Genomic DNA, 13,177 nt, shown 5'->3' on the forward strand with positions numbered 1-13,177 from the left:
GGGGAGGATGGAATTCATTCCCAAGGGACTGACATCAGGTACCTCCAGCAACTCTCCCTGTCACTCATTTCCCAAAGCCACATCCCTCTTCATCTTAGTCTGGTGATTTGAGGATTTATTGGTAAATAGGGTGACATCCTGGATGTCCCAGCAAAACAAAACCCTGGCACATTACTTCCAGATACCCAAAAACCTGGACTTCATGGAAGAAATTTCTCCTTGGTGCCAGTTGGGAACCAGCTTGGGAGTAGCACTGGAGGGTAGCACCACCAGTTGACATCCCACGGCTGGCTTAAGGGGATGAGGATATTAAAAATACCAAATTATTGTAAAAACATTGCAATTATTGCAATGAAAAACAGAAATATTAAGAATAATTGACTAATCAGTATGAAAAATAAAACTGAGGTGACTAAAGCAGTGCCCCACAGTTGTCAGAGCTTCTCCGTGTTTTGTGAAGAGCAAAGAAAATCAGGAAAAAAGCAGATCCTGATGTCTTGCTTGTGACAGATCCAAGATAGGAACGATGAAGCAAAAAATCCCATAAAAAGTGCAGGAGAAGCATTTGCCATGTGCTTCCTCCAGACAGGCCGGGTGATTGATCACCCCCAACAAAGGTAATTGGTAGATGGAGATTTATTGCTTCTTTAAAGCATAATTGTTTTAATTTGCTGATGGCATTTTATCAAGATTTGTCTGAAGCAGCTGTAAGATCTAAACTACACCAATTTAATGAAGTCGGAGATTAATACAGACAAAATGATCCTACAAGTGGGAGCTCTCAGCCAATCGCGGCAGAACGAGGTCGTTCCTTGGGAAATCAACACTGGGTTGAGCAAGAGCCACCACACAGATCCCAGACATTCCTGCTCTGAATTCCATGCCTGAAGCTTATCCTTGCCCATCCATCAACCAAACGGATCTGGAGTAACAAGGTGTGAGGGAAGAAGCTGAGCCCAACAGCTGGAGGATGAGCTGTTTTCTATTAATTAAGGCTGAAAGTTACAGAATAATTTGAATTGGGAGGGACTTTCAAGACCATCTTGTTTCAACCTTCTGCCATGGGCAGGGACACTTTCCACAATACCAAGTTGCTCCAAGCCCCATCCAATCTGGCCCTGGACAGTTCCAGGGTGTTAAGGCCCTGGCACAGGCTTCCCAGAGAAATTGTGGCTGTCTCATCCCTAGAAGCGTCCAAGGCCAGGTTGGAGTATCCTGGGGTAGTGGAATGTGTCTCTGCCCATGGCAGAGGGGTGGGACTGGATGATCTTTAAGTTCCCTTCCCACCCAAACATCTTCTGATTCCATGAAATCGCAGGATGATGGAGCAGGCAAAAAATTACGTGGTTTGCTTCTGGAAAGGGAAATGCAGGAACTTGGTCCTCAAGGATGTGCAAATGGAGGTGGCAACCCAGAACAAAACGTGTGGATCTCAGGATGGCGCCCAGGTGGGAAAACATCACAGGCAAAAGCAGAATGTGAAGACAAAGGAGGAGGTGGTGCAGGTAAGATTGACCATGAGCCCAAAAGGATCCCAGGTTCCATACTGGAAGAAGCACTTTGAGACAAGTAGACTACAGGAGATGAGGAGTTTCTCAACCAAGAGCTTGGAAAATACACAAAATAATTGACCCATCCTTTTTTACCAATCCCTCTGTTTATCCCATACTTTGCTTCATCACCCTGAACTCTTCCAAAGCCAACCCTCGCTTCAGATACCAATTTGGGAATCCCAAAATTCACTTTTAAAGGGAAATACCAGCCAAAGTCAGGCTTTGAAAACAATCACCACAGCTCTACCATAAAAGCCACCAATCCTCAGGGCATTGCTGGGGAATGACTTTTGGAGGAATCCACCTGGAGCAGGGAGAACAAAGTTGGAGAAGAGCAGAACAGACTCTCTTTGCCCAAAATACTGCCCATGACTACTACCATTTCAGTGGGAGGACAAGCTATTCCTGACCTAAAAATAGCCAAAATCTGTATTTTCCCCAAACCTGTTGCTTCTAATCACACCTTGTTCTAAAGAATCAATTATTTTAACAACCTTTCTGCTTTACACAAGCTCTGGGTCTTGTCTTGGCCTCTGTGACACTCCCTGGAAACATCTCCACCTCTATGGATTTAGGAATACTCCAACTCAAGGTTATGGCACCTTCAGTGCCTTCTCTAGGCAGTGACAAAATATTTCTGGATGTTTCACCCATCCAGATAATTGGGAATAAATGAGTTTGGGACAGCACCTACATCCTAGTGGAAGTCTGGAGCATTCAACACGCTCCCCTTCATCACCAACATCCACACGTTTATTCATCCTCTTTTCAGCTTATTTAACTGCTCCATGGAAACAATTAATTCCAAGAGGGAATACATAGGAAGCCAAAGGCATAAGCTGTTGGCACCAGCTCAGGATAACACAATTCCTAATATGATTTTACACTTTAAGTCAATAAACTCAGAGTAGGCCAAACAAAGAGAGAAATTAAACAGTGAAGATGCGACAGAAAAACACGGAACCAACATGGGAGTTCCCATAGCTCCTACATCCCAACCAGCTGCATTCCAGGGATGGCAGAATTACCTGGATGGAACAGGGCGCCTGGTTTTCCAGGTGGGAAGGGGGCTGGTGAAGGATGATAAGGCTGGAGGCACCACATTCTTCTTCACAATCCTGTAGCGCGTCTTTATCACCTTGTTGGCTGGGGGGCTCCTTACAAAGTGGAAGTTGGATCCTAGGAGAAAAAACATGGAAAAACAGGCTCAAAATTCAGGTGTGGATGGGCACAGGAGGGATCTCACTGACATTCTCACAGAATCACAGAATTTTTAAGGTTGGAAAAGACCTTTAAGATCATCAACTTCAATGGCCATTGGTCCCACATCCAGCTTAAATCCTATATCCAACATTTTAGCACCTGAAAAAAGGGGTGAAGTTTCAGGAATGGGACCAGTATGGCTGATGGTAACAGAAAGGCCTTGATGTGCCTGGGACTGGCTACACCAGCCCATCAGCAAAAGACTACCATGGGAATCATGGATTCACCAACAACACCTGGATCCCAACATCCACACTGGAAATAAATGTATGCCTTTAATCCTTGGCATTTTCATCATACGTTTCATTCCCAAAAGCATTGAAATCCAGGTTGGACGAGACTTTGAGCAACCTGGGATAACGGAAGGTCCCTTCCATGGATAGGGAACTGGATGAGCTTTAAGCTCCCTTCCAACCTTACGCATTCCCGGATTCTCTGTTGCAGGATGATCTACATCCTGGGTTATTCTGCAGAATGTTTCGTGCAATTAACAGTTCTATGTCTGACTGTGGTTTTCCTCCACGAGCCCCTTTTTTTTTCCCAAGCTTTCAGGAATGCACCTAATTGCCCGACTTTTATAACATACAGCTGTAACTGCCCAGATAATTAAAGCTGACACTCCATGCTGAGCCTCGGTCTCTGGGTTTTATAACTGATTTAAAGGGCCGGCTGTTTTTCTTGGAGATCCTCTCATTAAAATTATGGAGAGGTTGGGAGGGGAAAAATGGGAGCATTATCTCCACTGAAAATGTTTGACCCATCCCCATGTTTATCTCTATGAGAGGAGGGAGAATAAGGTGGATTGCCAGGTAAATTAGGAAAAATATGGAAATACATTTTAGATCTGACACCATTCCCTAGAAAGGAGGGAACAGCTCCCCCACTGCCCTGCAACAGTGGCAACATCAATTCACAGCTTTACAGTTTCATACAGGGAGTATTTTCCTTCTTGAGCATTCCCAACAAGTTGATGACTTGTGTTGGCTTTGGGAGGGATCAGGCAACACAAATTTCCATTCAGAAATTGAGGAAAAAAAAAAAGTTATAACCTCTGGTGATGGAAAAAGGCAAAAACCAGGCTCTGCCATGACAGAAAAACCACTGGAATTTTTTTGTGGTGAAGATGACGCTCGCAACGCTCCGCAATCTGAACCCATGGGATAAATCATGGAACTAAAGGATCTTCCAAGTTCTCTTCCAGTAGAAACCACCTGATGATTCAATGACTTAGAGGAATTGCAGCCACTTTAGAGGTGAGGCACTTCAGAGGTCACTTTAGAGGTGAGGTAAGAAAGGAGAGAGGAAAGAACACGGAAAGCAAATGGGATTTCACTGCTCTTTCCCTATCCCAGCATTTTTTTTTTTTGTAGCAGATCAAATTCTTCAGTGCAGTGACCAAACCTCTGCGTGGGCTTTTAAAGCCTTTGCAAAGTTGAAGCTCTAATTACAATTAAAATTGCTCCCAAGTACCAGCAAACTTGGAGTTTTTTCCTTCAGGGAACTGTATTTAGGACAGGAAAATGGGGACAACAAAAGAACAGAGGTGCTAACCCCTGCAGGGCCCAACACCACACATATGATGAAATCCCAGCTATGGTGATGGTGGGACTGACCTGAAATCATGGACTCATGGAATGGTTTGGGTTGGAAGGGACCTTGAAGACCATCCACTTCAACCCCCTGCCATGGGCAAGGACATCTTCCACCATCCCAGACTGCTCCAAGCCCTGTCCAAACTGGTCTTGGACACATCCAGGGATGGAGCAGCCACAGCTTCTCTGGGTAACCTCTGCCAGGGCCTCACCACACTTGCAGGGAAGAATTTCTCCTTAGTATCCCACCTAAATCTGCCTTCTGTCACTTTTGTCACCCAGGACATGTGGACATACCCAACCTCACACGGATACAGCACCAGCCATGTACCCAAAGCACTTCCACCCCACTGGGGAAGGGATGAGAGCCTCAATCCTACATCCTCCCCAGCCAGCAACAGCACAAGTTGCCCCTTCCCCTCCTCCACTCCAACCTCACAGAATAACGAAGCTGGGAATTTGCTGAATACATAATTAACACCTTTTTGCCCCCCACACAAGCTTGAGCTGCCACCAATCAACCCAGAATTGCATCAAACTCCTGCCTGACAAGAAAGAGAGATCCCAAATTATTGCAGGCATCCCCCTCCTCCTCCTCCTTCCCCAAAACAGGCTGGCACCTGGTAAACTCTATTCCCAGAGGTAATTGGATGGTGTATTCATTCTGAAGCTGCTCCTTGGAAAGTGCCTGATGCGCGACTCCAGCATTAACCACCTCCTCAAAGAGCCTCTCCGAAGAGCTCCGTTTTCTATTATTACTTGCTAGCTGAGGGGTTTTGTGTAGATAATCATGTTATTTAGACAGGATGTTGGTTTAATTCCCTTCATTACAGGCTCCCAGGGTTGTAATTTTTTCCTCTCCGCGTGATGTATTCCCCGTGGCACATTTCACTCAAATCAAACACTTCACGCTTTTATTACAAACAATACCCCAGCGTCCCCCGTTATCAGCCCGGCGCACACATCCCCACTCCTCGCCGCGATCCAGAGGTCACTTCTAATGACTAATCGATCTCATTAGCTTTCCTAATTAAAAACTTTACTACCGCCATGGAAGACAAACTACAAAAAAACTGCTTGCATCATATTCGAATGGGATATGAGCATCATTTATCAGCCAGGGCCGCGCGCTGCTGAGCTCGGGGCTTTCTGCGGAGCCGCGAATCCCGCGGGCGCCGCTGCGCGCCTCCTGTTCCCAGGGAAAAAAAAATCCTGGTGTAAACTCTAAATGTAGGATTGTTAAGGTTGGAAAAGACCTCTAAGGTCATCAACCCACTGCTGCCAAGGCCATGACTAAACCACGTCCCCAAGTGCCACATCCACACAGGCTATTAAATCCCTCAAGGAATGATGATTCCACCACTTCCCTGAGCGGCCCAAGCATCCCTGCAGGGAAGAAATTTTTCCTAATATCCAAACAAAACTTCCCCTGTTTCCTCTTGTCCAATGCTGACCTTGAGACAGGGAATTTGTTACCAAAATCTCTTACAAGGGTGCTTCAAGCAGGTAGGATGCAGGAGATACCAGCACACACATCCCTTAGGAAAGGGGTTGGATGCAAGGGTCCTTATTTATTCTCTTACTTTCCTGAGAGAAGTACCAGGAATTGGCCCCCTGTGGAAGTTGAAGCAGGGAGGGAATAAAAAGAGTTTGTTCCTGGAATATTTCACCTGGAGAAGGGTCTGGAGAAACCTGTTTTTAAAAGAGGCTTAAAAGAAAGGTGGAAAATTACTTTGGACAAGGTCCTGGAGTGACAGGACAAAGGGGAATGGCTTCCCACTGCCAGAGGGCAGGGTTAGATGGAATATTGGGAAGGAACTCTTCCATGTGAGGGTGGGGAGGCCCTGGTACAGGTTGCCCAGACAAGATGTGCCTGCCCCATCCATGGATTGGATAGGGCTTGGAGCAACCTCATCTAGTGAAACATGTCCCAAAAAGCCGTGTTGATGTGGCACTTGGGGACAGAGTTTAGTGGTGGCCTTGGAAGTGCTGAGTTAACATTTGGACTTGATGATCTCAGAGCTCTTTTCCAACCTTAATGACTATTCCATGATTATGTGATTCTAAATCTGTGAGGCAAGAGGAAGATGATGTTGCTTAGGATGGATTAGGGAAACCACAATAATGGTGGCGTAAATCGTGTTCAGATACTGATGGGAAAAAAGGAACTTAAATAAGCAAGGGGAACTTCAGGAGTGCACATTCCCAAATCCAAGAGATTACTGCTGCTGTAGGAACAGGATATGGGATAGAAAAGCTTCCTGTGCGGGCACAGACATGGGGAAAAGAACTAAATTAAGTCATGACCTGGGCACCACAAGGTCACCCATTGTCAATCCTTGGCCACCAAGACCCCTCCCATGTGTCTCCATCGGGGCTCAGTGCCGAGCTGTGCCATTAATCCTGATCGGAGGCGAGACGGGAAGCAGTGAGTGACAGGTACATTGATCTTCCAGCACTTGGAAGCGAGACGGGAGCACGGACAAATGCAAATTGGGGAGCAGAAGCTGAACCTTGGATGCGGTGCCAGGATGGTCCCCAGCACCGGGGAAAACCTCAGAGATTAAAGGGATGAAGCAGAACTACCCCAAGGAAAAAAGCAAAGCAGAGACCAAAAACCTCTGATAAAACCAAATTGCTCTTTCCAAAAAGGCAAGAGGAAAAAAAATAAAAGGGTTAAGGACTATCAGGACACATGTGAATGAGCCACCAGCATGTCCCAGCTCCTGATAGGGGGTAAAAAACTCCCACTCGGAACCCAAAGTAGCTCCAAAAAGAACCAAAAATCTCTGCCAAAGGGTTTTCTGGAAGCAAACCCTTCCCAACATGAAGATTTATCCCTCGCCATGGGATTTGCTCCACGTCAGGAAGGGAAGATTCAGCAAAACCCACTGTTACCCTCAAATCCCAGAAGGAAGAGGACACTCAGCCAGACATTCCAGGTAGCAGCAGGACCATCGTACACATCCACTGATGCTCTGGGATGGTATGGGATAAAACCTCCCTCTTTTCCATGGGAAAAGGCATCCCTGACTCAAAACAGTTTGCTGCTGGCTTCCATTATGTGGAGTTTGGGGCGACCAATGTCAAGGCATGGAATGAGTCCCCCATATCTGCTCCTTGTAAAATCCCTGCAAGACCATTTCCTAATGGATCTGATCCTTCTGCACTGTTTCCCACCTTGTGGATGAAGGGAAGGTGGTGGAGGAGCTTTTCAGGATTTTAGTAAGAAGGTCCAAGGGCAAATTTGGGGGCAGCAGAGGAGTTTGTAGCCGGGAGCAACCTTGACAGCAAAAGCACCATGGGAAGTTCTGATGGCCAGGATGGATCAGCCTCACTCCCACTGCTACAGCAGATTACAGGGATTGGGAATCCCAATCACTGCCCTTCACATCAACCGAGAGCCAGGCTGCTCCAAGCCCCATCCAACCTGGCCTTGGACACTTCCAGGGACGGAGTAGCCATAGCTTCTCTAGGAATTCCATTCCACAGCCTCCCCACTCTCCCAGTGAAGAATTCCCTCCTAATATCCCATCTGTCCCTGCCCTCTGGCAGTGGGAAGCCATTCCCTTTTGTCCTGTCGCTCCATTCACTTGTCCAAAGTCACTCTCTGGCTCTCCTGGAGCCCCTTTAGGCACTGGAAGGGACTCAAAGGTCTCCCTGAATTCTTCTCTTCTCCAGTCTCAGACTTCAGCTCATCATCGGGTGCAGAGGTGGAAATACACCCAAATCTCCTGGGGATTATCCCCAACACCACTTGCTTCCCTGGATGAGAAATCTGTGGATGGGAAGAGAAGAGAAATAGAGGAAAAAACTGAGAAAGATGGGGAGAAGTTGGACTAAAACAAAAATCATGGAATGGTTTGGGTTGGAAGGGACCTTTAACACCATCGAGTTCCAACCTTCTGCCATGGGCAGGGACACCTTCCACTAGACCAGGTTGCTCCAAGCATATGGAAACGACCTTCAACAGGGATAAATCCATGGGAAACCTGAATAAAGTTCCACTACAGCTCCTCCAGCCAAAAGCAAATGGTTCTGGCGTTTCCCATCCCACCATACCTCGATGGCATCACCCCTGAGCCACGCGGCTCTGACACCTTTTGTCCTGGCTGCCAACTTGGCCAAGTCCCTGGAGTCAACAAAAGCTTTGGGATTACTGTAATGCTGTTAGGAATTCAGTGTGAAAGCAGACACCAGTATTAGGGATGATTATCCCGGAGCAGGTTCAATATGTTCCCACAGAATGGCACAGCAAGAGGTTAATTATGTTGCGACTGGAATCAGCTTCCAAAAGGACCATCCTTGGGTTTAAGAGGGGAATTTAATTTTCACACTCATTCAGTTCCGAGCTCTTTCAAGAGCAATGGCTCTTTATGCCAGCGTGTAAACGATGCTTTATGATCACAAACTGCTGCTTAATAGGAAATAAATCCAATAGATCCAAACTGCTTTACCTGGGACCCAGAGCACGACAGCTGCTCCGGTTGTCACATTTTGAGAGGACAGGAGAAGGGCAGATTTGGAGCGGAAACATTTTAGAGAGCTCCAAACACACTGGAAAATTTGCTTAGCATGGCAGCTGCTTTCAGCTGGGAATATTTGGGAAATTAATACCAAATCTGCTTGGCTAATTCTGTTAGGTCAGTTAGACCACAGGAAAAGAGGAAGTTCACGGAATCCACCAGAAGTGAGGCTGTGTTGGGCACTGGCACTTGGAGATGAACTGTAAGGAAACACTCATTTTATCAGGCAAAGTATTAAATTCATTGAATTGTTTGGCTTGGAAGAGGCCTTTAAGACCACTTTATTCCAAAACCCTTGCACTGGGCAGGGACACCTGCCATTAGAACAGGTAGCTCCAAGCCTTGCCCAGCCTGGCCTTGGACAGTTCCAGGGATGAGGATTTACAAACTCTCGGGGCAAATGCAAATATCCTGCTCAAATAAATTCCATGGGTCTGCATCTGCATCCAGAATTCCTGGGTTTAGGTGAAAAATACAGAAATTTTGTTTCCAGGAAATACAGAGTGGGAAAACATCACCCAACTTGAAGAGAAAAACTCCAGCAGCAGGAAAGGGAGGGATTCTGCCCCTCTGTTCCACTCAGGCGAGACCCTCCCTGGAATTCTACATCCAGGTCTGGGGTCCAACAGCAGAAGGATGTGGAGCTGCTGGAGAAGGTCCAGAGGAGGCCATGGAGATCTCCAAGGGCTGGAGTCTCTCTGCTCTGGAGACAGCTGGGAGAGCTGGGAATGTCCAGCCTGGAGAAGGGAAGGTTCCAGGCAGACCTTATTAGAGCCTTTCAAAAATCCAAACGTTTAGGAAAGCCCCACGACGCGTGGAGATGTCATGGGGGAACAAAGTGATGCCTGAGCTGTTGAGAAGAAAGAAGGGGAGTGAGGAGAAGAGCATCTGGAGAAGCTGGGGATGGCACAGCCAGGAGAAATCCAGCAGTGAGGAAACACTGGCAGCAAGCGTGACAGGAAAAGAAAAGCAGCAGATGTGAAAGTCACGGAGATACAAGAAACTCCCTGGAAAAATGCTGCTGCAAGAGACACTCAGGATCAGCCTCCCTAAAGGCTGAGGACCTGTTCTCCCTTTCCAGCCCACTGGTGCAATCCCAGCTTCCATCTGCAGCTGGGATGCTGCACAGGATGGATTTTAGTGGATCTGGTTCAGTGGATGTGGCATCTTTGGGATTTGGGTGTTCCCAGGATACCACAACACCCAGCATGGAATCATGGAATGGTTTAGGCTGGAAAAGAGCACTAAGACCATTGAATCAAACAGTTCAGCACTGCCAATGCCACCCCCAAACCATGTCCCCAAGCGCCGTATCCACACATTTTCTGAAGCCTTTTACAGATGGTAACTCCACCACTGCCAAGGAAGGCTATTCCAATGCCTGACCACCTTTCTATGAAGATTTTTTTTCTCCACTATCCAATCTAAACCTCTCCTGGCACAACTTGAGGTCATTTCCTATCGTCCTTTCCCTTGAGCCCGACCCCCATCTGGCTGCACCCTCCTGTCAGGGAGGTGTGCAGAGCCAGAAGGTCCCCCCTGAGCCTCCTTTTCTCCAGGCTGAGCCCCTCCAGCACCCTCAGCTGCTCCTGGTACTCCAGACCCTGCCCATTCTTTGTGGAACACCATCCCTGGAAGCATTCAAGAATGTGTGGGTGTGGCATTTGGGGATGTGGATTAGTGGTAGCCCTGTCAATGGTGGGGAAACAGATGGGACTCGATGATCTCAGAGGTCTTTCCCAACCAAAGCCATCCTACATTTATCCAAATCCGTATCATTTTCCAAAGGGGTCTGGGTCACTTCAGCCCCACCAGCCCCCAGAGCCCGGCGATCTAGGAAGCCTTAGCAAATAATGGGAAGAACTGTGCCTTTGACTCAGCCCCACAATTCCAATACCAATATTCCAACTGCAACAGAAACGCCAGCAAATATCTTGGTTATTCCCTCCAATCCCAAAATACAGGGAGGCAGAGACAGAAGGGTCCAACAAGGTCTTGGTGGGGACAGGAGGACACATCAAACCTCCCAGTAACCCAGTAACCCCACCAGCTCTGTCACATCCCCATCCCCACTGCCAAAAAGCCCCAGGACAGCCCTTCCAAACATCACAGGCACAGAAGAGCCTTCCAAGGATGAGGAGATCCCCAATTATCCACCAGGACTGGCAAGAGGAGGTCACACTGAAGGCTCTGAACACCGTTTTCCCAGCTCCAGCCCGTGTTAAAGAGCCTGAATGGGTCTCTGGAGCATCGGCCCTTGTTCAAACACAACCCTTATTATTATAACAAAAGAGGGTGGTGGGTTTTCCTTCCCCCCTTCCCTCGGTGAATGATTATTAATGTGTTTCCAGGAGCTGGATCCATTCCTCTAAATGAGAGCGGGATGGCAGGAGGAAAGCTGATAAATGCCCTCCTCCCCCCGGCCTCGCGGCAGGAGCTGCCAGGGGTGCTCGTTCTAACAAGCTGCAGATGGAAGACAACTGGAATAACAAAGTATGAATTTTTATGAGTCTAATAAATCACTCCACTTTTCCTGCTCTTGATCGTTTCCAGCACTTCAGACACCAGAAAAACCCCGGCTATAATCAAATGGGTTCAGGGATCTTGTGTTCACGCCTCACCGTGGCACGGGGAGAGGTGGCTCTGCCTCGGGAAACGACAGGAGCTCTCGGCGGGCTGGAATTCCATTTGCATTCGTGCTTTAGGATTGACTTCCTTTTTTTTTTTTATTTTATTTTATTTAAATTTAACAAGGAAAAATTTGAATCTCTTAGGTATTCCCCACCCTCAAAGCCACTTATCCAACAGAAGGCCAGCTTTTAGCTTTCTAAGCATCCACTTAAAAAGAACCTGACCTGACTCTGGCATTCAGCAGAGGAACTTGGATAAACTCAGGGAGATGGGAGGAAAACTTTGCAGGCAGAAGGTTCATTAAGATCCTTTTAATTCTCCTTTCTAAACTTTGATATAAAGCACGCGATAGACAGGCTCAAAATCCATCCCCGTGAGAAGCAAAGGGATTCTACTACAAGTTGTAACCAGTGAGTAGGTGCACACGGGTTTGCCGAGGGAACTATTTTCCAAAAAGCCAGAAAAGCATCACATCCATGGAAAGAAAGAACCAGGATGTTGTTTTCCTTAGCAAAAAACCACTCTTGAAACCTCCCAGACAGAAGAGAACGGAGCTGAAGTCGGACACATCACAATGGCTCCCCGACCATGGAATGAGATGATCTTTAAGGTCTCTTCCAACTCAAACCAATCTATGATTCCATGTGCTTAAGAAAAGGAGAAACATTGCTCCACATCAGTCTACAGTCCCTCAAGACCAAGCACAGCTCCAGGATCTTTGAAATCTGGAAAAAAAACCAACTCCTTATAATCACAGAATCATTAAGGTTGGGAAAGACCTTCAAGATCATCGAGTCCAATTTGTGATCGATCCTCACCTCGTCACCCAAACCAGAGCCCTGAGTGCCACATCCAGTTATTCCTCGAACACCTCTAGGGATGGGGACTCCACCACCTCCCTGGGCAGCCCCTTCCAATGCTTAACAACCCTTTCCATGACAAAATTTTTCCTGAAATGGAGTTAATGTTGCAGCACTCCCAGTCCCCCAGCACCCGTGTTGACAGTGAGTCCCCATCTCAGTATCTCAAACCTCAACACTTCACCTCCCTGAAGGAAGGATGCCAAGTTAACAGGGAAACCTGTTGTTTCCATCACCCTTATCCTGCCCTAGTCTTTAATCCATCCAATATGTTCTTTTCCCCTGCTTTTCATTTGCTTTTCCAGCACTGCACTGCATCAGGGAGGGAATTCATCTTTGACAAACATTTACCGATTATCAAATCACAACTGCAGCCGCCGACAGGGGCAATAAGTCACTTTAAGCAGCCGCCCGTACTCCAGGCTCAGGAGTTTGGGCAGCTCCTTGATGACAAATCACTCCTGTCAAAGCCGCGTGTTCCCGGCCGCTCCGGAGCCGTGTTCCCTGTTGTTCCACGCTACCTGGTGTTTAATGACAACACTGTCAGACTAAGACGAAGCCGCTGCGCCACCGACTGCCAAAGCCCCATTAGAGGGAAGATTGAGACCCTACTCTTCCCAAACTCACTCAAGCAACACAACCCACGAGTTTTTATAATTACGGCGCGAGAGCCATCGATCCTCGCGCTGACATCCAACCTATCCCTATGAAATGGGAGTAGTTTGCTGGCTGACAGTTGCTATAGATTATTG

At 47.3% G+C, this 13,177-nt stretch overlaps 1 protein-coding gene across 2 annotated transcripts in view; it reads right to left on the reverse strand.

Moving 5' to 3' along the window:
• The window catches only part of ZC3H3 (zinc finger CCCH-type containing 3), a 127,001-nt gene that overhangs the window by 73,501 nt on the left and 40,323 nt on the right, over positions 1 to 13,177 (reverse strand). For both annotated transcript variants that reach the window (XM_030971857.1, XM_030971858.1), the window contains one exon: positions 2,582 to 2,732. In XM_030971857.1, coding sequence (XP_030827717.1) covers positions 2,582 to 2,732 — 151 coding nt within the window. The remainder of the gene's footprint in view (positions 1 to 2,581; positions 2,733 to 13,177) is intronic.

Source organism: Camarhynchus parvulus, chromosome 2, assembly GCF_901933205.1.
Source record: "Camarhynchus parvulus chromosome 2, STF_HiC, whole genome shotgun sequence".
Lineage (NCBI taxonomy): Eukaryota > Metazoa > Chordata > Aves > Passeriformes > Thraupidae > Camarhynchus > Camarhynchus parvulus.